At 46.1% G+C, this 21823-nt stretch overlaps 3 protein-coding genes across 3 annotated transcripts; 2 read left to right on the forward strand and 1 right to left on the reverse strand.

The window, feature by feature from the left end:
* Window positions 1-1312: 1312 nt before the first annotated feature.
* On the reverse strand, window positions 1313-2716 carry sap18 (Sin3A-associated protein). The gene is made up of 4 exons (XM_077001807.1): window positions 2533-2716; window positions 2222-2331; window positions 1946-2068; window positions 1313-1659 (listed from the first exon to the last, which is right to left on the reverse strand). The coding sequence occupies exons 1-4, from the start codon at window positions 2602-2604 to the stop codon at window positions 1503-1505; spliced, it is 462 nt and encodes a 153-aa protein (XP_076857922.1). The 5' UTR covers window positions 2605-2716; the 3' UTR covers window positions 1313-1502.
* Window positions 2717-2750: 34 nt separating this feature from the next.
* LOC143511989 (uncharacterized) lies at window positions 2751-6215 on the forward strand. The gene is made up of 2 exons (XM_077001806.1): window positions 2751-3064; window positions 3274-6215. Exons 1-2 carry the CDS (start codon window positions 2887-2889, stop codon window positions 4656-4658), a joined length of 1563 nt encoding a protein of 520 aa, XP_076857921.1. The 5' UTR covers window positions 2751-2886; the 3' UTR covers window positions 4659-6215.
* Window positions 6216-7607: 1392 nt separating this feature from the next.
* lats2 (large tumor suppressor kinase 2) lies at window positions 7608-20933 on the forward strand. Its single transcript, XM_077001805.1, has 8 exons — window positions 7608-7795; window positions 11002-11703; window positions 16288-16420; window positions 16533-18067; window positions 18218-18800; window positions 19035-19217; window positions 19358-19464; window positions 19995-20933. The coding sequence occupies exons 2-8, from the start codon at window positions 11347-11349 to the stop codon at window positions 20520-20522; spliced, it is 3426 nt and encodes a 1141-aa protein (XP_076857920.1). The 5' UTR covers window positions 7608-7795; window positions 11002-11346; the 3' UTR covers window positions 20523-20933.
* The last annotated feature ends 890 nt before the right edge of the window (window positions 20934-21823 follow it).

A 21823-nucleotide genomic window follows, 5' to 3' on the forward strand; every position in this document is an offset into this window, starting at 1 on the left:
ATTTATTTGTATTTTGCCATTGTTTATAAATAGCTAATATTAGGGTAAGAACATTGTACTGAATTACATTTTTTTTGGAGAAAAATATCTTTGAAATTTCTTAATATCCAATAAATAGCATGATAGGTCAGTCATTCTGGGAGAACATACTGGTGTGATTATGTAGTTTGTCCCTGGAAAAACACACCAGTAACATCTCAATCATTTTATAGTTAAATATATTGTGTAAGGGCCAAATCTACTTTCTTTTCTTAGTTTATGTTTCTCATATCTGATGACGTGAAACATTAAGGTGGATAATTTAATTCAAGTCATGACTTTCTAGTATGGATGCACTTTTCAGTTGGCATACATGATGAATAGATCCACAGATGATGCTGTAAACAGGGGCATGTTCTTCACGCTGCAGTGTTCAGAACTCTGGGACACTTGTGCCAGAATCCTATTTGTTGTCTTGAGCTCAGCAGGCTACCCGAATGAAAGTCAAGTTTAAATCAAGTTTAAAGTCAAGTTTAAATGGATTCACGCCTTCCTAACTGGAAGCAGTATGTTTGACTAGGTCCTTACATCTCAGCAGGTCAACCTATTGGCTCATATTACACAACTACACCCAGTTCCACTTCTGTTTGCAGTTGAAGTGACCCTCATAGATCTAATTACAAACAGTAATGAGAGCAAGTACCACATGCATCACACTATGAAGACCTCAACTCCACTAAACCTGAGGAGACATCGGGATGCATCCTCCCAGTTATTAAATCAAGAGCACTACTGGCTGTGGGGTTGAGTCCAGCCAATCATCTCCAGCACTGGATGGAGCCATGAAAATGTCACTTCACCAAGCCAAGAGGTGCATGTATTCCTTACGACAGCTCAAAACTGCATTACATAACGTACACGTGACTCATTCCATAAGGTCATCCATGAGATCATCATCTTAATCTTGTTGCCAATCACAAAACTACCACACAGCACAGAAGACAAGGTTGTGTGTCTCATGTGAACAAACATTTCAATGGAACGTATTAGTGAATGAATAAGGCAGGTTCTGTCAGGGGCCATCTAGCTAAAGTAAAAAAATACACAATGGGCTGTGTACATCTGTGAAGTCAGGCTTCAAATGGTCACATCCTTAGTAGAGTAGTGTTTACACAACAGATGACCAGTGCTGGATTGTGCAGTCCATAAAAGCACTACACATTTCAAAATATCTGCACGGTGTACAAACACAATTTACAATATTCTGAAAAAACAGATAAAAATACATTTAAAAACTACACACTTACCAAACCTATAAAAGGATAAAACAAAGTTTACTGGGAAAACATGTTTAATAACAAAAGCTGTACATGGTGGCAAAGGTGAATGTTGAAACCTCAATGCTAATATGGTACCAGTGAATTTGCTATAAAACTCAATCAAGAAATTAAAAAGATACAACAAAATCAATTGCACCCTTAGACCATCACACTGCAGGAATGCAGGGTGGTAGTGGGAGAGGATCAGTAGGGCCTCATGCGTCCCTGCATAGGTGGAGCACGATTAGGTGGAGTTATGGCGATGTCGAGATAGTCCCCAATCTGAAAACGCTGAGACTGTAGAGTCATCGAGTCGTCCGCTCCCTTACGACCCGATACGGTGTTCCCGATGTCTTTAACTCTGCGATAATACAGAAATGAAATTGGGTGAGCATTTCGGCGCACAACCAAAGAGTGGCGGTTAGACACGCATACATAACCACGCCAATTAAATACGCCATATTAACAAGGAATCTAGTATAACACACAAACATCAAATCTATAATTCTACACACACACACACGTGTATGTCTCCAGGAAAATGGGGACATATCACCATAAATAAAGAATGGTCGAGACTAGAATGTGATAACATGGCACTCAAAAAGGTGTGATGTTATAGGGAGAATAAACACCCCCAACATTACCTGTAGCCCTGCCGTTTAGGGTCTGGGTATACAATAGCGAAGCCGAAATGTGTGCCTTTCTTTCGGGCCTCGGGATAAACCTCCTTGACGAGGCTGGTGAGCTCTTTCAACGTGGCGTCCATCCTAGCACAAAATTGAATTGAATTCAATTTTTAAAAAGTACATATTAAATACTAAATGTAGAATTGAAATATTAAAATGCATTATAGTACGTGAAGTGTTTCGTACAGCAGATCTGCAATAACCAACAATATTAGACGTAATTCACTTGTTTACCAAGTGTAAATTTGAAGCTCGCTCGACGGTACGTTTCCCCGGGCAAACTCGTCCATTCGGTGGTGACGGCCGTTGTTGGTGGTAAACACTCTCAGCAGCAGTGGACACGTCTGCAACAAACACATTAAACACGCGTTATGTTTCATGGTTAACGAGTCAGCGATGTGCGTTTTAGCCGCAACTACGTCCATGTTTAAGTGTGAACACCAACATTTTCACCGCTGGCGTATTTCAGCCATTTTGCTCTCAGAACAAGTCAACCAACAATCATTCCGGCGACTCTAGCCAGCTAAATTAAACGTCCAATGTACCTTTTCTCTATCCACTGGCTTTTCTGGCTCTTTCTTGATTTCCTCCTGTGTAACTCTCGATTCCACAGCCATGTTAATGCCCCTTTCGCCCCCCAAAAAAAGCACAATTAATCTCTTCAAACGCGTTAGCGACCCTGTCGAGCGACACACCGTCCCGCGAGTCGCCTTTTGATGACCTCACACAGAGGACTGCGTGTCGACCAATCACAGCGCGTTAAGAGCAGACGAGGACCGACGGGACCTCCGCTCGTCTGCGGCGCCCATGGCAGTAACCCCCGCCGCCATTTTGGGAGTCAGAATAGTAATATCGGCCGTGAAAGACTAACACTCTCCCCCACTTTTGGTATTCTTAACATGGTTCACACGTGCGTGGTAGCCGGCTGTCGGAACAGGAGGATTCCCGGGACCACGTTGTCCTTCTACAGGTTTCCGCGCGACCCCGAGAGGAAGCAGCGGTGGATCGCCGCTGTGAACCGGGAGGGGTGGGTGCCGAACGACGGCAGCAGACTCTGCAGCTCCCACTTCATATCAGGTAACGTTGGGACATCTACAAACGTGTGTTAATGCATAATGTGTTAATGCATCACCTGCAAAGGCGATGGTTCAACCTTGACCTTAGGTGATATATCTGTCAGCTTACATGAATGAAGCAGACAGGAATGTTCTCAGCTTATTATTAATATATTTTACTACTCTGTCCTTTAAGCCTGCTCGTAATGATTGCTGTTTTTTTCATCACAGGTAAACAAGTAAAGAATCCTCGGTCTCCCGACTATGTTCCCTCTGTTTTCACGTCTGCTCCATCATCCCCAAACATAAAGGAGCCCACTGCCTTTGAACCCTATGACAAACAGGAAGCACAAGTGGAAGCTGCCAACGCCTTGCTTTTCCTCCAAGGTCAGGGGCGCTGTGACGAAGACCTCAGCCCTCGCCAGTGTCGAAAGGGGCCTGAAAATGCGAGGTCCTTGGTAAACAGCGATGACGAAGAAAAGGAGGATGAGGATGATGATGATGATGATGACAATGAGGATGGGGATGAAAGCACGTCTGAAAGTGAAAATCAGCACAAAGGTGAAAAGCCACTCAGATCCAGTAGAATAAAGTCCCTCAACTACGAGGCCTGTCTCAGTGCCCTGAAGAAAGAGAACACGGAACTAAGAGAATCATTAGAGAAGATGTCCCTCTCTGAAGCTGCTTTCAGGAATGATCCAGAAAAGGTTCAGTTCTATACAGGACTGCCAAACTATTTTGTGTTCGAGACTGTTATGTGGCTTCTTGTTCCCCACATGAAGAGTGAAAAAAATGCTAAACTTTCAAAATTCCAACAGTTACTTCTGACATTAATGAGACTTCGTCTCGATCTTAAGAACCAGGACTTGGCCTACCGTTTTGGGGTTAAAGTGGCCACGGTAACCAGAACTGTTCACCGAATCATTAGCATAATGTTTACCACTCTGGTGCCCACTGCTGTGTTCTGGCCTTCCAGAGTGGAATTGCGGAAGAACCTGCCTGCAGCTGTGAAACAGACTCATCCAGACTGTGCTGTAATTATAGACTGCTTCACAGTATCTCTGGAAAAAGCAGTCAGCGTAGACATAAACCATCAAGCAGCAACAGCAGAGGTGGTGACACGGTTGTCCCCGTCCACGTCTGTCAGCGAGCTCAAATATGTCCTTGGTGTTGCCCCCCAGGGTGTGGTGATGTTTGTTTCCAGGGGGTCACCTGGCAACGTTAGTGACAAGACTCTGGTAGAAAGCTGTGGTCTCCTTTGTAAACTTTTGCCTGGTGATGTTGTGCTAGCCGAACGTGATTTTGACATTGGTGACTTGGTGGGTGCTCGCAACGCTGAGTTCAAAATCACTAATAATGATCATGGTAAGATGTCTAAAAGTTTCCAAAACCCACAGGAAGAGGCCTGGCCAGTCTCAGAGGAAAGGATGAATGTGTATAGACACGTGGGCAGAGTGATACAAATGGTCAAGAAGAGGTATTCCATGCTGACTGGACCAGTGGAGAGCCCCTTTACAGTTATAGACCGAAGCTCAAATGTGACTACTTTTGACAAAATAGTACAGGTTGCCTGTGCCTTAAACAACCTGTGTATCTCTGCAGTCCCACTAGAGTGACTTGCATCACAGAACATGTAAAGCACCAAGGTGGTAAATAACGTTACTTAGGAGATCACACTACAATAACGTTACTTAGGAGATCACACTACAATAACGTTACTTAGATCACACTACAATAATGTTACATAAAGGATCACACTACAATAATGTTACTTAAGGGATCACACAGACCTTTCTATGCTGTTAATGCTAAAACATATTTTTGCCTTGTTTTGTTAAACCTATTTTTAAAGCTCATGTTGGGGTTTTTTAAGCATCGTGGGTGGGTACTGCACATGCATTCACAAATGCACAAAATCTTGTCTTCAAATATTTCACATCATCTAGCTTAATCAACCAGCTGTGTTAGTCAGTGTAGACACAAAGGAGATTTCATTAAATTACCTTCTGCCTTGAGCTAATCAGTGATGGAAGACAGTTGGAACAAAATCCCGGGATGGACTTTACTTTCTAAACCTGGACTGTTGACCTCTTGAAGCAGCTGGGATTCGATCCATCATCAGATTTGTTATCCGGATTATGATTCATGTTCCACTGTTTATGCCTCCTCTTTAAAGAATATGTGCAGGACCTCTGAACTGTTCTAATCATCCCTAGAATACGCGCAGGGCTGTTTTAATCATGTCTTGGACTAATAGATATTTATGTCATATGTAGCTTAACATGAAACACCCTGCACTGCTGAGTTGAATGTGTGGATTCTTTGGGTTGAAATGGTTAATTTAGACATAGACTGGTGTGACTGTGCTGTGTTCACAGGCATGCTACAATATCTCTGGGATACAGAACATGCCTTTTAGCCAGAAAACAGTTAGCTGTGCCTTAACCTTTAGAAAGGCAATACCGTGTTGTCATAACAGCTGTTGTTTTTTATAGATACATGTTGTATCATTTGCATCAAGCTCATAGTCTTTTGTTATTATACTATAATGACTGTTGGCTCTATAACTTCATATTGTGTTGTCATTCTGTGTTCGTGCCATACTGATACTAGAAAGGGATCATCTGTTGCTCTTCACTGTAATCCCTTCTAACACTAATATCCTGCATGCTGTATGTATTCTTGGTGGAGATTGTCATTTCTATGTGTGTATGTCGGCATGTGCTGAGTTTAGGCAGCAGGAATGGATGAATGAACAAACTGTATGGGCATCTGACACTTGACATATTATTGTTTCTCTCTGTTCTGATGTAACACGATTCATTGCATTTGCTTGTGTGTTTGTACACACTGCTGGAAAATTACATCAGATATCAGATTATATATGTGCAGACAGGTGACCAAGCCATTATTTCTCCAAATTATTGCATATGTGATGTATAAGTAGGATTTGCACAAAATCATTACTCAAAAGCACTTTTTCATTCTTTATTCTTTTTGTTTTAAATGTGTGCTTATACGGAGTTTACAAACACTGCTATACCCCTATAAACAATGCTATACCCATATGAACATGGTTATACCCCTTTAAACACTTCTATACCCCTATAAACACTGCTATAACCCTATAAAAACTGCTGTTCTGTACTGAAGCTTCCTGTTTATTAAATATACCATGTGTATATCTATTCACAAAATAATGTGGACTCTGGGCCATTGTGATAAATTGCAGCTTTCTAATAGAAACAATTGTACACAACCTAGAGAAACAAACATTTTTGTCAGCATTAGTCTTTATGTTAGGGTTTGTAAATGTGTCTCAATTTTTTTACAGGTTTGAAATGTAGACATTTAGAAAGTACTGCTTTAGTGTAGAGATGTATTCTTCAAGTGCATTGACGTTTCTGTGGATGGTAGCGTTCTTGAAGAGGTGGGTCCACTTCAATTGTCTAGGGTTGAAGACAGCAAGACATTCTAAAGGACACGTGATGGGAGTGGGTTCCACCATCTGGGTACTGGACAGAAAAGAGTCTTGAGACATGTCCTCTCTGGTAAGGGCTGCAGGCACAAATTGGCAAGATATGGTAGGGGGAAGTACAAAATATACACTACCAGTCAAACGTTTGCATGCACCTGACTGAATACATGTTCTTAATAGTAAAAAATGCATTTTAATCTAAGATTATGCTTAGATTTGTTTATAAGACAAATATAATTGGGAAAGGTGTTTTAGTTCACTCTACGAGTGCTCTGCATATGTGAAAAGCATCATAGGTGCTGCTTCATGAACCATGATTCACACAACACCAAGAGTGTGCAAAGCCATCATCAAAATACAGGTAAGTTCATTCAAATAATCTAATATTTGTTTATTAGAACACAATAACATGTTTTCTTTCATTGGTTTGCCATCTTACCTGTTTTTTATGTCGAAAATAATAAAAATAATCAGAGTATGTGTGTCCAATCCTTTGACTGGTAGTGTATATTACTATATTATGTAATAAGTACAGCTGCTTTAACTTGTTTAAAACAACAGTGCATGTCTACGGTTACTTTATTCTCCAACTACCCCTATAATCACGATTACACAGTCAGTTGGGAATTATCCCACAATTGGTGGTAAACTTGAAATGTAGGAAGCAACAGGATCCTACTGCAGTGTGTGATTCTTAAATGAGGAGGTGTTCATTTTCTTTTTTTTTTTTTTTTTTTTGGCGTGTGTGGTATGAGCCTTAAATAGTGAATGAAGCAATGTCATGTAGCTATTATTATAATCTGGTGAACAACAGATTGTATATATATATATAGCATTACAGTACTGCATATTACATATGTAGTCTGTTCAAAATAAGGTTACTGAAAAACTTTTTTTTATTGTTGTGATTATTTGATCACTTTTATTTTCGTTGCTGGACTATACTACTGAACACTGGCCACTATATTGCAAAACATGTTAATAAACAATGATATTGAGTCGCGTTTTAAATGTAGGAAGCCCCGCCTGGAGTATGTGCAGTGCTGACGTGCATCGGTGCCTCACGTGACTCCTCTGGAATGTTAACAATGCAGTAAGTGTCCAACTTTGTACTGCAGTCTAATTCTGCCGCGAGCAGCAAGAAAATGGAGGACCATCTCATGATATTTAAATTGTTACTTTTATAAGAGGAGTTAAACTACTGCTTATTAAATATCGGATGATAAAACCCAAAGCGTTGTTGTACCCCGTACTGGATTTCCATTCTTTCTCATGGTAAGTAGCTGAAAACTTTACAACTCCTGAAAGCTATGGGAAGGAAAATCGTGTGAATACGATATATATGTATGTGTTTTCTCCGTTGTGATCTCTGTAAAATTGGCGTGAGAGGTTAGGGTGTAAAAGAAGTTAAGGTGTAAAAGAGATTAGGGTGTAAAAGAGGTTAGGGTGGTTTCTAAACTAAATTCTCCCTACATTGGAATGCCGAGTCTCTTCAGCCCAGCTGCGTTCCTCTCGCTCCATTCGGAGAAGCAGCTCACACTTCCAGGCAGCAGGAGACGAGGCCTTGGGACTAACTTTACTCTCTGGTCTTGGGACTAACTTTACTCTCTGGTCTTGGGACTAACTTTACTCTCTGGTCTTGGGACTAACTTTACTCTCTGGTCTTGGGATTAACTTTATGAACTTTATTCTCTGGTCTTGGGACTAACTTTATGAACTTTATTCTCTGGTCTTGGGACTAACTTTATTCTCTGGTCTTGGGATTAACTTTATGAACTTTATTCTCTGGTCCTGGGACTAACTTTATTGTCTGGTCTTGGGACTAACTTTATTCTCTGGTCTTGGGACTAACTTTATTCTCTGATCTTGGGATTAACTTTATTCTCTGGTCTTGAACCATAAAAGCCATTTGGATATTATTCGGGTCCTTAAGGCGCAACATCCGTTGGCTCGTTAGTATGTGATATGATGGGGGGGGGGGGTCTATATGATTGTTAGGAATGATCAGAGGAATTTCACACCCTTTTTTACAACCGTAGTATCTACGAATCTGTAAGAAAGGAGTTTATTTTTAATAATTATAACCTATGTAACGTGTTTAACAAATCTGTCTGTTTTAAGTTGTAGAATAGCCTGGAATAGCCTACTTAATGAGCGCATTTCTTTTGTTGTATAATTTTTAAACTGTAATATTCAAAAGACAAATCTGAGTTAAAGTTGTGCTGCAGGTTTAAGGATTGAAAATGACCAAAGAATAAAATGTGGCTTCTATATTATTATTGTTATTGTTATTATTATTATTATTATTATTATTGTTGTTGTTGTTGTTTGTGTCCTGTTGTCAAGTCTGTCGTATTACATCGCAGTCTTTGCTGTGGATAGAGTCTCTGGTTTAGGGCATACTGTACCTATTACTTGCAAGGAACATGCTGTGTACTGTGTTCTCACACCGTTGCAGGGGTTTTTATATACATTTGGTTCGTGTCTACTATTCCCTCTTGTTTCTGATGTGTATAATGCGACTTCAGCTGTTTTTGTTTTCCACGTATAGTTCAGGATGCCTGCAGAGTGTTTATTACATCTCACACTATTTATTTCATGGCTTGATATGAAGTAGCTACTGTGTGCAGGGTTTATGTTGATGGGTTTATTGAGGTTTTGAATGAACATATTTAATATTCCTTACTAAGAGGAAAATGTCTCCTTACCGCAAAGCTGATGTGGCAGCTGCATTTTGATTTTCTGATTCTAATCATTTCATGATATTGTAGTTATTTCTGATTTAATTTCTTCCTTGTTTACATATCATGTGCTAAATGCCATTATTGAACATATATAATATCAATTGTCTTCACGTTTTAGTTTATCATCACAGTCCTTTGTGGATTCATTATCTTAATTTTTGAAACTATTTGATACTATCTGATATCTGAAGATCTTTAGAAAAGCAAGGTAAAGACCTAACCTTTGACCTCTCTGTGTCTGTGTGACAGTCTGTGCCTGTCTGGCAAGCACTCCGTATGCTCTGCATCTCTGTATGGAGCTTGTGGGAAGAAAATGACCCAGCACATCTACACCTACACCCATTACATGCACCCCTCTGCCCACATGTGAGGGGCCTGGTGGAGCTCTGTGCGAGTCCCCCGGTAGTCTCTCCTGAAGTGCGTTGAACATCCTTGCGCATTACAGTAGGGAAGCAGAGAGCAGAATTTCATGTCCGTAAAGAGATACAAGGAGCTTCTGTTCAGCAGATGAAGTTTGACGTAGTAGCTACATGTTCAGAATGAGAATGATGACATCTCCACATTCTGGCGTTCCTTTCATGACCCTGCACTTACATCTCTACGAAACTGTATCCTGAACTCGGGTTTCATTAAAGCCTTCATCCAGTAATGTGTCTGGAATCTACACAGAAGAATGGATATGGTTAGACTACCTCTTGCGTATGAAACTGTAAGAGAAGCCCATGTCTTTGAGGCTTGGTTTCCTGGCACATTCATCGGTGCAGTAAATTACTCGGTCCCATCAAAATGAATGTCTGGGACCAATGGGAGTATGATGGAGAGAGAGAGAGTCCTCATGCTTGGGTTTAAGAAAAGAAACAGTAGCTGTCTTATTCCTGGTTGGCTGCAGTTTGCTTCCTTATGTAGAGCATTTGAAGGTGTGCTCCACAGGTGTATTTAGTTTTTGCTTTATTTGGGATGCTGGTCTTGTGATGCAATGCTGGGACTCTCATGCTGTTGCTTGCGAAATGGAATGCGTTGTGCTTGGACTCTGTGTTGGAAGCTCGGCAGGAATGGGAACTTTGGATAAAGATCCTGGAGATTGAGCAACGCGCTGGCGTCCGAGAGCAAGGCACCGCCGACGGGCTGGACCTGTTTGTGCCACGGTGGTGTGCATTTCCTGTGACCATTTGACTAGAATCCGAATGTTCACCAGCGGGCCTGGAAGTATTCTCCACTCCTCTAGTGTTTCTGTAGCAGTTATACAGGAAGTCTCATTGCAGGGGGGGGTGAAGACCACTCATACACTCAATTAAGACCACTCAATTAATATTATTAAACAGTGACTAAACTCCAAGCTCTAAATGTTCTGTCTTCTGGTTTTCTAGACTTGGATCTAATTCTTTGCCAAAAGCGATTTGTATTTAAATGTATTGGACTTGATCTACTGTGTGTCATGTTGCAGCTCTGTAAGGACTCTTAATTGGAAGCTGTGGTTGCTGGTTGTTTGACACAGACAGATGAGTAATAATTGATAAGGATAATATGGTCTCTCTTTCTGCATGAAATCAGTCTTGCATCATAAAGAGAGGAGTCCCTCCTTCGTCCTGTTCTCCGCTGCGGGAGAGTAGCAGTGCTGGAATGCAGAGGATGCGGTTTGAGCTCCACCAGGACAGAGCTGCTAGGTTCTGCAGGGAGCTGATCCAAACCCGGGCAACACGGAGCTTCACCACTCCTCTTTCTCCTTCCTCTCCACAGGCAGAGATGCAGCCCAGCCGGGTCTGGAGCCGAGTCACATTTGTGAGCCCTTCCGGGTCATGGGAGGAGGGGCTGTGGGTCCTAGAGGGTATCATGTGATCCATTAGGAGCCTGAGACTACTGACATACCACGAGAGACCCAGTTTAGGTCTGCTTAGGTCAGACCAATCACAGCTGGGCCTTGGGTGTGTGTTTGTGTGTGTGTGTGCGTGCGTGTGTGCATGCGTGCGTGTGTGTGTGTGTGTGTGTGTTTGTACGAGCCTGTGATAGCCTGTGTGTGTGTGTGTGTGTTGACCACACTGTTTGTGAGCACCTTTCTCGCCGTCCAACGGGACACGTCCACCCATGCGGCCCAAAACCTTCCCAGCCGCCCCATACGTGGGCAACACACGCCAGCGTCTCCTGGAGATCAGGGAAGGACTGAAGCAGCCGGCCAAGCTAGTGAGCCAGGCCCTACACGGGGGCGGTGGGCGGGGCGATGGGGGCAGAGGCGGAGACTGCAAGGGCAAAGTCCAGGCAGGGAGGCAGCAGCAACTCCGCCCGCCGCAGAAGTTCAACAACTACCAGAACGCCCTCCGGGAGATCCGCAAGTCGCTCATGCCCTTCGCCAACGAGTCCGGCCCGTCGTCGACCAGCACGCTTCCCAGCGGAGACGTCAACAGACAGATGCTGCAGGAGCTGGTCAAAGCTGGATGTGATCAGGTACGAGGCGTCTGTGTGCGTGCGTCTGTGCGCAGTTTTTGTTTAAGTCACTATCAAAGATTTAAAGTGTCAAATGTAAAAGACTGTGAAGGGTGCAGGGTCTCAAGCCTGTCTCTGAAATGATGGTAGCATGTTGGTCTATGGAGGCTGGATGGCTGATAAACTGCAGACTACATGGGGCATCGATAGGACATAGTGTATAAAACACATTATGGGCATAAAACATTGATTCATGAACAAGAAGTGATTTAATTTCTTAAAGGTTTTTACTCTTCTCAACCTGAAGGTATTCAGCCTATGATTATCAGTTATGCTTATGTAGGAACTCTCAAAAGTGATTATACAGTAGTGGCAGTTCAACATTATATGTTGTTCTATAAACCTTTTGTCATAAATCTATATTATTTTACAATGACTGGTAATACACTGGTATTCCATTTAGTTTCCTGCCTTGATGTTGAAGTGTGTTTCTCCACAAACACGGGCTTTGAAATGACACCCTGAACGGTGTTGAAGTTCAACCTTGGGCCTCTGGTGAACCTGCTCTCTGCTGACTCCCAAGTGCTTACGTAACATGGAGCGCAGAGGCAGGGAAATGGCAGACGCGTTTCACAAGAGTCGTGGAACACTCTCCCGCCAGAGAGGAGGGAAGGTCGGCGTGGGTTTCCGTGTGGAAGTGAAGTTGGTCACTTTGCCCCCTGAAAAGCAAAAGGGATGCGTGCACACTGGAGCGTGTCAGCATGGCAGCCGTTCAAAGCGTTTACACCAGACACTGATCAGCCTTCTGTCCAAAACTTTGAAAATTTGACAAATTCTGGGGGATGGTGGTAATTTAGTTTAATCAAATTCGTTTAATTTCTTGGGGGTACTTTTGTAGTTTCATCTCCGTCTGCAATGTTCCCATTTGTGTTGATTAGTAAAGGTGTGTCCAGAGATCATAGGCCTCTGGCTGTGCTCTGTGAGCGTTTACCCAGGTCTGATGGCGCTGCGTAGCTCTGCTGCCACTGCCCTGGCCTTCCAGGAGCTCTGGGATTGCACGGCATGCGGGGAATGTGGTGTGCACGGCCCCACGGAGCGACTCGCCACCGCACAGCGGTATTCTGGGCCACGGTCTGGGGCAGCCAAAGCCGCCTCCGTCGCAGCCTTTCCGACACGGCGAAGAGACACGGCTGTTTGAGCGCTGGAACATGCTAGCTGCGCCGCTGAAGTCTGATCACACCAGATCTGGGTCAGATCGTCTGGACTCTTGAGCTGGTGTTGTATTTTAAGTCCTGGTGTTTAGCTGATTGCCGCTGTGTCTGTAGTCCTGATACGGTTTCAGAGCTCACATTTAGCCCCTCCCAGGGAGCTCGGCCCTGAAGGCCACCGGGTTGGTATGGCTGGAGTATGACTGGCTGGAGTGACCTCCCCCGCTGGGCATGTGGGTAAGGACAAATTGGGACACTGTGGACACACAGAGGAAGTGTGTCTATTCAACAGCAGCTGGGTGGAACCGCTTCCCCAGCGGGTGTGACACACAGTGGCTGCTGACAGCAGAGACACTCTCACTGCCTGCCTTCCATTTCTCCATTTCTTCTATTTCTCCCTTTTACATGTTGTTTGTGTGTCCAAGTCTGTTGAAACATCAGTTTTTTGCTTTTAAATGGCGATGGCCTCGTTTAGCAACGAGGCTTCAGACTTGTACCGTATATGCGGTTTCCCATTAGAGCAAAGTGTACAATTCACTCGGCCCCTTTATTGTTCTCCGCCGTGGTTATGTAATGTTCCCACTGTGACTTTTTTGAGCCCTCGGGGAGCTTTCGACATGGACCTGCGCCCTCATTTCTCCCCCTGCACATTCCGGGAATGTCCCGGCTGTCCCGGCTGTTCCGGCTGTACCACGTCCTTCCCCTCACTCCTTTGTTCCGATCCTTATCGGAATATCCTCGCTCGGAGAATTAGAGCAATGCCGCAGCTAGTTGCATAATTGTCTTTAAGGCGGAAATGTTTTACTGGAGGAAGGGGTGAGGGGGCAACAGGGCACCAGCAGGGCACCAGCAGGGCACCAGCAGGGCACCAGCAGGGCAGCAGCAGGACACTAGCAGGACACTAGCAGGACAGCAGCAGGACAGCAGCAGGACAGCAGCAGGGCACCAGCAGGGCACCAGCAGGACACCAGCAGGGCCCTCACACTGGTTTTATTCCCACTGTCTGCCAGATGTAGAGGAGTCTCACTGGGCTTCTTATGTCTGGTCTTATATATGTTTATGATATACATATTGAGAGCACATTTTACTTGGTATAAAGTTATGTTCAGTTATTCATTTGTTATTTACATCCGTGTGTGTCTATTTCATGCATGAATATTCTGTTTCCTGACTGAGCAGTAATATTGGGGCCAGTGTGCCAGGTTTTATCTTTGATGTTAACCATGTGTAGTTTAGTTCAGGTTGTCGTTCATTTCAGTTTGATGAAAAATCATCTTCACCTAATTTGGAAGTGGCATGCAGTGTGTGGTATGGTGTGTGTGCGCAGTGCAGTATGGTGTGTGTGTGTGTGTGTGTGTGTGTGTGTGTGTGTGGTGTGTGTGTGTGCTGCGGTGCAGTGTGTGTGTGTGCTGCGGTGCAGTGTGTGTGGTGCAGTGTGTGTGTGTGTGTGGTGCAGTGTGTGTGTGTGTGTGTGGTGCGGTGCAGTGTGTGTGTGTGGTGCTGTGTGTGTGTGTGTGTGTGTGTGTGGTGCGTTGGGCTGCTTTGCGGGGGGTTATTGTATTTCTGGGATGTTGGTCCGCTGCGTGAGCGTCTGTGCCTCTGAGGATCCTCCGTATGGTTCTCATTTGCACATCGTATGGAGGGATGCGTCTCCCAACTGGGTCAAAGGGAAGAGTCGTATAAGCACCATCCACTCACTGCGCTATAGCCAACAAGAGTTGTGTCACTTCAGTGAATATTTTGTCAACATTTCTGAAGTTAGGCTTCACGCACCCATGTCTGTCTGACAGAGGAGTGTGTGTGCAGGCACGCTGTCATTTCGGTTCAAGATGGGTGTTTAACTGTCTGTTGTTGCACTGAGGTTTGCGGGAACGACCATTATGACTGGGAGGGGATGTGAGTGCAGATATTTTGGGCCCAGCCCATGTGAGAAGAGGCAGAGCGGAGAGGGAGAAGACAGACGCCAGAATCAGGAGGGAAACGTGCCCAGAGAGAAGCAGTTCTTCACATAGCTGAAATGTTTCCTTCTTGGCTTGTGGAATGTCCTGAACATCTGTCACCATGGCAGCAGAGGTCAGGGCTTGACTCTTTTGGTCAAACCAGATCCGACCCCTCGTTAAGCCTGTGTGTGTGTGTGTGTGTGTGTGTGTGTGTGTGTGTGTGTGTGTGTGTGTGTGTGTGTGTACACATGCATGTTTATCAGTAGTACATTTAACTCTTAAAGGACACTAGGAGGCCACCTCCTTTGAGTAGGCAAGAAAGGAATGTAACACATAACTCAAAGGAATGTAACACATAACTCAAAGGAATTACTCAAAGGAATATTGTTTTAGAAAACAATGGACATGTATAGACACTTAAACATTTCCTGTGTGTGTGTATGAGTGACAGGAGTTGGATTTGATCTCAAACTCTCACTCGGGAACCGTGTAGAGTCTCTGGGGTGGTGGCACTCCATTTCACACTGAGCTGTGTGCTCAGTGTGTTCTTGCTTTCAGATTGAACTGTGTGATCATGACTAGTCTGGCTGACGGTTCTTTGCCTGTTGCATTCCGTCTTCACCAACAGCCCAAACTAAATACTCCCTGGAGCTCTGGAACCACTGAAGCTTTAGAAGCCTCATATTCATTCATTAATTCACACATTCATGTTGTGAATTTCCAGTGCTCTTCTATAGTGTGCTGTGTGAATTACCATTTCCGGCCACCAGGTGGCGAATGACACTAAACTGCTGTGTGTGCAGCAAGGTTTAGGGAGAATTACTTCTCAGTGAGGTCATAGGCCTTTCAGGTTCTCATATAGCAGTGGGTGCACAGGAGTGTGTTTAAGTGACGGATCATTGCAATGTAATTTATGTACTTTATTCTCAGGCTGGGTGTAAATTAAAGTAGCCTATTTTTGTGTGTCAGCCTGCAAACAAATCGTTTACAGAGTGTATCATGTTTATGAACATCAGTGTTTGGCCTGAGAGGTCACTGGCTGTGCCTCCAGTGAGGGCTACACTGCGGGTTTTCTGAGGTGCGGTGTCTGTGGTGTCACACTGGCTTCTGTAAGGAGCTTTAGTGCCTGCTACCACAGGATTGGAGTTGGTCCACCTGCAGAGGAACCAGGTGCCTGGAAAATTTTCTCTACCATTACCTGGTGTGAGTGTGAGTGTGAGTGTGTCTGCACGCTTTTGTGACTTCTTAAGTGGTTTGAGGCTATTGTATAAAAACACAAAATGCCTTGAATTTATTCTAAAAAACAATATTTAAGACATATAATGCCCCTTCTGGGGATGGATGCTTTTTAAATATATGCAAATGTCAGTGCTTATTCATCAGTCCCCTGTGTTTGAGTTTTCTCTTGTTTTCCATCAAAGTCTGCATACATGTTTTATGTTTCTCGTGTCAAACAGGAAATGGCTGTACGTGCGCTGAAACAGACGGGCAGTCGTAACATCGAGGCAGCGCTGGACTACATTAGTAAGATGGGCTATCTGGACCCCCACAATGAGCAGATTGTTCGCGTCATCAAACAAACTTCGCCAGGTTTGTGTGGTTCACACTTTGCACACCTAGTTTTGAGCACAGTTCTAAATAAGTTCAACTGATCTTTACAGCTTGGAGCTAAGATGTGTGTAATACTCTCTCCCTTCTGTAGGTAAGGGTGGAGGCCCAAATTCAGTGGACCATCGGCCAGCGATGGAAGCATCCAGTGAAGGTGCTATGCCTCCTTATCACCAGATGGGGGCGCCAATGTACGAGGGTGCAGGCTATGGGCCAGAGGGAGAAATGGCACGCCCTTACATTACTGGCCCTCCAGTTATGAACTACATGATACCACCCGCCAGCTCCACCCAGGGTCCGACAATGGGGAACCCTATGGTTCGCCCACCGAGCATGGGTGCTTATCCTCCTGGTATGGCTCCTCAGAATGCCCAAGGGACCCCCTTATACCCCTCAGGTCCTGCCCAGCAGAAAGGGTATGGAGGAGGCATGGAGCAGGCCATGATGGGCTACAGTGTGCCTGGTCCACCCATGCAGCTCCAGTCGCAGCCACCAGGGGGCCCCAGTCCCCATTATGACTACAGACCTCACATAATGGAGCCTTCTTCCTACAGTGTCAAACGGAGTGCCTCCTTCCAGAACAAGATGCCCCCTCTGACCCCAGACAACTATGTCAATATGCAAGGCAAGGGGGTGATGGGTCAAAACGGTGGTGGTTACCCTCCGAACCTTTACTTGCCCCCGCATTCGCACCCGCGCCAGTCCAGCCCCACCTCACACCAGGTCCACATGATGTCACGCTCACCTGGAGGAGCGGCGGCCATGGGTGCCGAGTTCTCGGACATCCCCCAGGGCCTCCTCACGCCCTCCAGGGCCAGCCTCAACCTGGACCTGTATGAACACCACTGGGCAGGGGCTCAGGGTCCTGAGGCCACGCCCCCAGCCAGGCAGCCCCAGGGGCCCTTCAGGGGCGAGGTGCGGGTTCCCAGCAGAACCAACTCTTTCAACAACCACCAGAAGGTGAATGTCAGGCAGGCGTTGCCTCCCGCGACCGCTGTACCTGGCAAACAGGAGGCTGGCATGGGTCCGCCCAACACCATCACAGCAGTGACGTCGCCACCGATCCAGCAGCCTGTTAAGAGCATGAGAGTCATGAGGCCTGAGCCCAAGACCGCAGTGGGACCGTGTCATCCTGGTTGGTTAGCGGCGCAGACCCAGGACGCTCCTGAGACCCATGGGTACCTGCCCGATGAAACCTTCGCCCTGGAACCAGCCCAGGAGCCGCGATGTCCGCCACCGCCTTACCCCAAAACGCTGCTCATGTCTGGGGCCACCAGTGGACCAGAACCTGCACCTTTAGATGCTGGAACCATAGCTGCAGCGCCAGAGCACAGCGCCCCCAGCAGAGCTGGCCCGGGTGGTGCAGCCGGAAAGCAGGAAGAGCCTGTAGCTAAAGGCAAAGCTAAGTCGGGTAAAGGAGAGAAGGTGGTAAAGGACAAGAAGCAGATTCAGACCTCGCCAGTGCCAGTGCGTAAGAACGCCCGCGACGAGGAGAAGAGGGAGTCTCGCATCAAGAGCTACTCTCCCTTTGCCTTCAAATTCTACATGGAGCAGCATGTGGAGAACGTCATGAAGACCTACCAGCAGAAACTCAACCGCAGACTCCAGCTGGAACAGGAGATGTCCAAGGTGAGAGATTCTCCACCCATTTATCCATAATATGCCAGGAACCATTGATCTATGATGAATTTTTAAACATGTATGTAGTCAGCAAATGTAAGTTTTGCCTGGCAGCCTTCATTCTTTTCTAATGGTCCCTTTTAATTCCACCTTGGACAGGCTGGCCTATCACAAGCAGAGCAGGAGCAGATGAGGAAAATGCTGAACCAGAAGGAGTCGAACTACAACCGGCTGCGGCGTGCCAAGATGGACAAGTCTATGTTTGTGAAGATCAAAACTCTTGGAATCGGGGCGTTCGGCGAGGTGTGCCTGACCCGTAAGGTGGACACCGGAGCCTTGTACGCCATGAAGACCCTCCGAAAGAAAGACGTCCTGAACCGTAACCAGGTGGCCCATGTCAAAGCAGAACGGGACATCCTGGCGGAAGCTGACAATGAATGGGTGGTCCGGTTATACTACTCTTTCCAGGACCGGGACAGCCTGTATTTTGTAATGGACTACATTCCTGGAGGGGACATGATGAGTCTCCTGATCCGCATGGGGGTCTTCCCCGAGCCGCTGGCCAGGTTCTACGTGGCGGAACTCACACTAGCCATCGAGAGCGTCCATAAGATGGGCTTCATCCACAGAGACATTAAGCCAGACAACATCCTCATCGACTTGGATGGACACATCAAGCTAACTGACTTTGGCTTATGCACAGGGTTCCGTTGGACGCATAACTCAAAGTATTACCAGAAAGGTGAGAAGAACCACCACTTCAGAGCCTCTCATGTAGTTAGACAGCATTCATTCATGAATAATGGCTGTTAACGAATTAACAACTGATTAGGCATTTGGTTTCGCGATGCACTGTGGACGTCTACAGAAACGGCTTCCTAAGCCTTGAAACGAAGACAAGGTTTACTTACTAGAAGGTCTGCGTCTTCAGTCTTACATGAATTCATCACTGTTGCTGTCTGAACTGCTCCCACAGGAAACCATGTCCGGCAGGACAGCATGGAGCCAAGTGGCTTCTGGGATGACGTGTCAAACTGTCGCTGTGGAGACCGGCTGATAACACTGGAGCATCGCGCAGCCCGGCAACACCAGCGCTGCCTCGCCCACTCACTGGTGGGCACGCCCAACTACATCGCCCCGGAAGTGCTTCTGCGCAAAGGTACTGCAACGACCCGGCATCAAAAGGACAGAAAGTCACAAATGACAAAAGCCACGAGTGCCGTCCTGGTTTATAGTGTTTGGCGACTCGGGAGTCCTGACCCGTGTTTGTGTGTCTAATGTTGTGTTGGTTGTGTGCAGGATACACCCAGCTGTGTGATTGGTGGAGTGTGGGAGTGATTCTGTTTGAGATGCTGGTGGGACAGCCCCCTTTCCTGGCTGCCACCCCCACAGAGACGCAGATCAAGGTGAGGCAAATGTCACTTGCTGCCCCAGCACTGGGAAATATAGTTATTATGCACTAATTCTAATTAATATGGTAATTATACACACCACATTTTCAAATATTCCAGCTACATGCCTTTAACAAGTATATGAAATCAAGCACATAATCGTACAATCTCCATAGCCAAACAATTGATACTAGAACGGACCCTGCAATTCTGAGAATTCTACATTTGCAGGGCCCTTTTTTAATGCAATGAGAGATGTTTGTCTGAAGGACCCCACTAAGTAGAAGTTCCCCTACTGCAGGACTGTTATCTCCCATGTTCTGGGCCTGCTGAGCTGCTGTTTCAGCAGTGCCTTACGAAACTACAGCACACTTGTTCTAAAAGCTGTCTGAGTAAATCTCAGAAGATAATTGCAGAAAGGAGCTGCTGGCGAAAGGAGAAATCTTTCTCAAATCCAGTCTACAAGGATTAGGTGACAAAGCACAGATGTTGTGTAATTCCTCTGCTATTGTGTTCTGTTACTGTGTTTCTTTGCTCATTCTCAGGTTATAAACTGGGAGAGCACACTACAGGTGCCCCCACAGGTCAAACTGAGCACCGAGGCCGTGGACATCATCGGCCGTCTCTGCTGTTCAGCCGAAGAGCGTCTAGGGGGTGATGGAGCGGGCGAGATCAAAGCTCACCCTTTCTTCGCCCAGGTGGACTTCTCCAGCAACCTCCGCACCCAGCCCGCCCCCTACCGCCCAAAAATCGCCCACCCCATGGACACGTCTAACTTTGACCCCGTGGAGGAGGAGGGGGGGGCGGGGGCGTGGAGTGACAGCGGTGACAGTGCCCGAGCTTGGGACGCCCTCTGCTCCCCTCATGGCAAGCACCCCGAACACGCCTTCTACGAGTTCACCTTCCGCAGGTTCTTCGACGACAACGGCTGCCCGTTCCGCTATCCGAAGTCCCCCGAAGAGATGCAGGGAGCTTCAGGCAGTAGTGGGGCAAGCAGTGTGAGCCATGAGGAGGAGGAGGAGCACGATGAAGAGGAAGAACAAGGCGAAGGGTGTGAGCCTGTATATGTGTGACACGTGAGGAATGGGCTTCTACAGTGCCACCTGGTGTAGATATTGTTACTAAACAACATCTCCACCACACCAGGCCTCCCTGATCAGTCAAACATACTTATGCTATCGTTGGAAAAGACAACTAGCAGGAGATGAATAAGGAAAGAGCAGAATAATGCCACGTGAAATCCATTTTATTCCTCTAACACTATCATACAGGATCTTTAACCTGTTTGAGGACATGTACTTCTATGTGAAACTGCACTCTGGGACCAAGGCCGCATATCGCATAGCCTAAGAGCATGGATTCATCACGAGAAACCCCACAGGTAGCAGAGACGTGCGATCCGTGCGATCCGTGCACCTCAGACGAAGCACTCCATTATCATGGACCAGAGGGTCCCATTCCTCAGACCTGCAGCTGCGTGTGGAGGGCGGGGGGTGGGGGGGGGCGTGGCTTCGGTGGGGGGTGTGGCTCCTCCAGCGTCCGGCCAAGGCCAGCGCTGTCCTTCTTAATTCCAGAGGAGAAGCTGCGGGAGGCAGCGCAGCGCTCAGCCTGGACTGCTGATGCATGCTGGGAGTTCAGCACGCCCACAAAGCAGCCTCCTCATAGTGCCTCCGCCCTGTTTAAACCATAGCCACAGATGTGCGGTGTACGCAGAGGATTGTTCTAGAATAACACGCAGCAGAGGCTCTTTCTACAACTCAAAAGGTTTCAATCTAACGGGCTCTGTCATGCTTGCTAGTCCCAGGAGACACACACACACACATTAAGATAGGATCAGGCTCAGGTTTATGCCCTTGTTCTAAGGATAATTGCTTGTAAAGTTCAGTTAGAGTGAGATTGTCATTAACTGCCGATGTTTGATGCTTCGGAATGCCCATCGGCAACAGACGTGCCGTCACGTTTGCACGTGTGCTGTTCTATATGCAGAGCAACGTGGACAGATAAGTGCATATGCTAATATCATAATAGGTCGAGATGTATTCTCACCACAGAACCAATCAAAGCAGTAATACACACTTTCCAGACATCTGCTTGCTTCATATATGTGCCATGCATTCGGAACCTTTCAAATAACAATCCTATCCAGCATCTGCACCACAGACCCATTATGTGTGTGCGCGTGCATGCGTGTGTGTGCGCGTGCTTGTCACCAAAGATTTTGAGAAGTAATCACTGCTTTCAGAAGTGCAGCCTGTGCATAAATGAACCGGAACCTTCCGGTCTGGTGCAGTAACAGCACTGGGGCAGGTCTGAACACCAGCTTCTCCTCCATTATTTACTTTGTTGTTCAAATATTTTATGTAAATTAATGTAT

The sequence above is a fragment of the Brachyhypopomus gauderio genome, chromosome 4 (genome assembly GCF_052324685.1).
Source record: "Brachyhypopomus gauderio isolate BG-103 chromosome 4, BGAUD_0.2, whole genome shotgun sequence".
Taxonomy (NCBI): domain Eukaryota; kingdom Metazoa; phylum Chordata; class Actinopteri; order Gymnotiformes; family Hypopomidae; genus Brachyhypopomus; species Brachyhypopomus gauderio.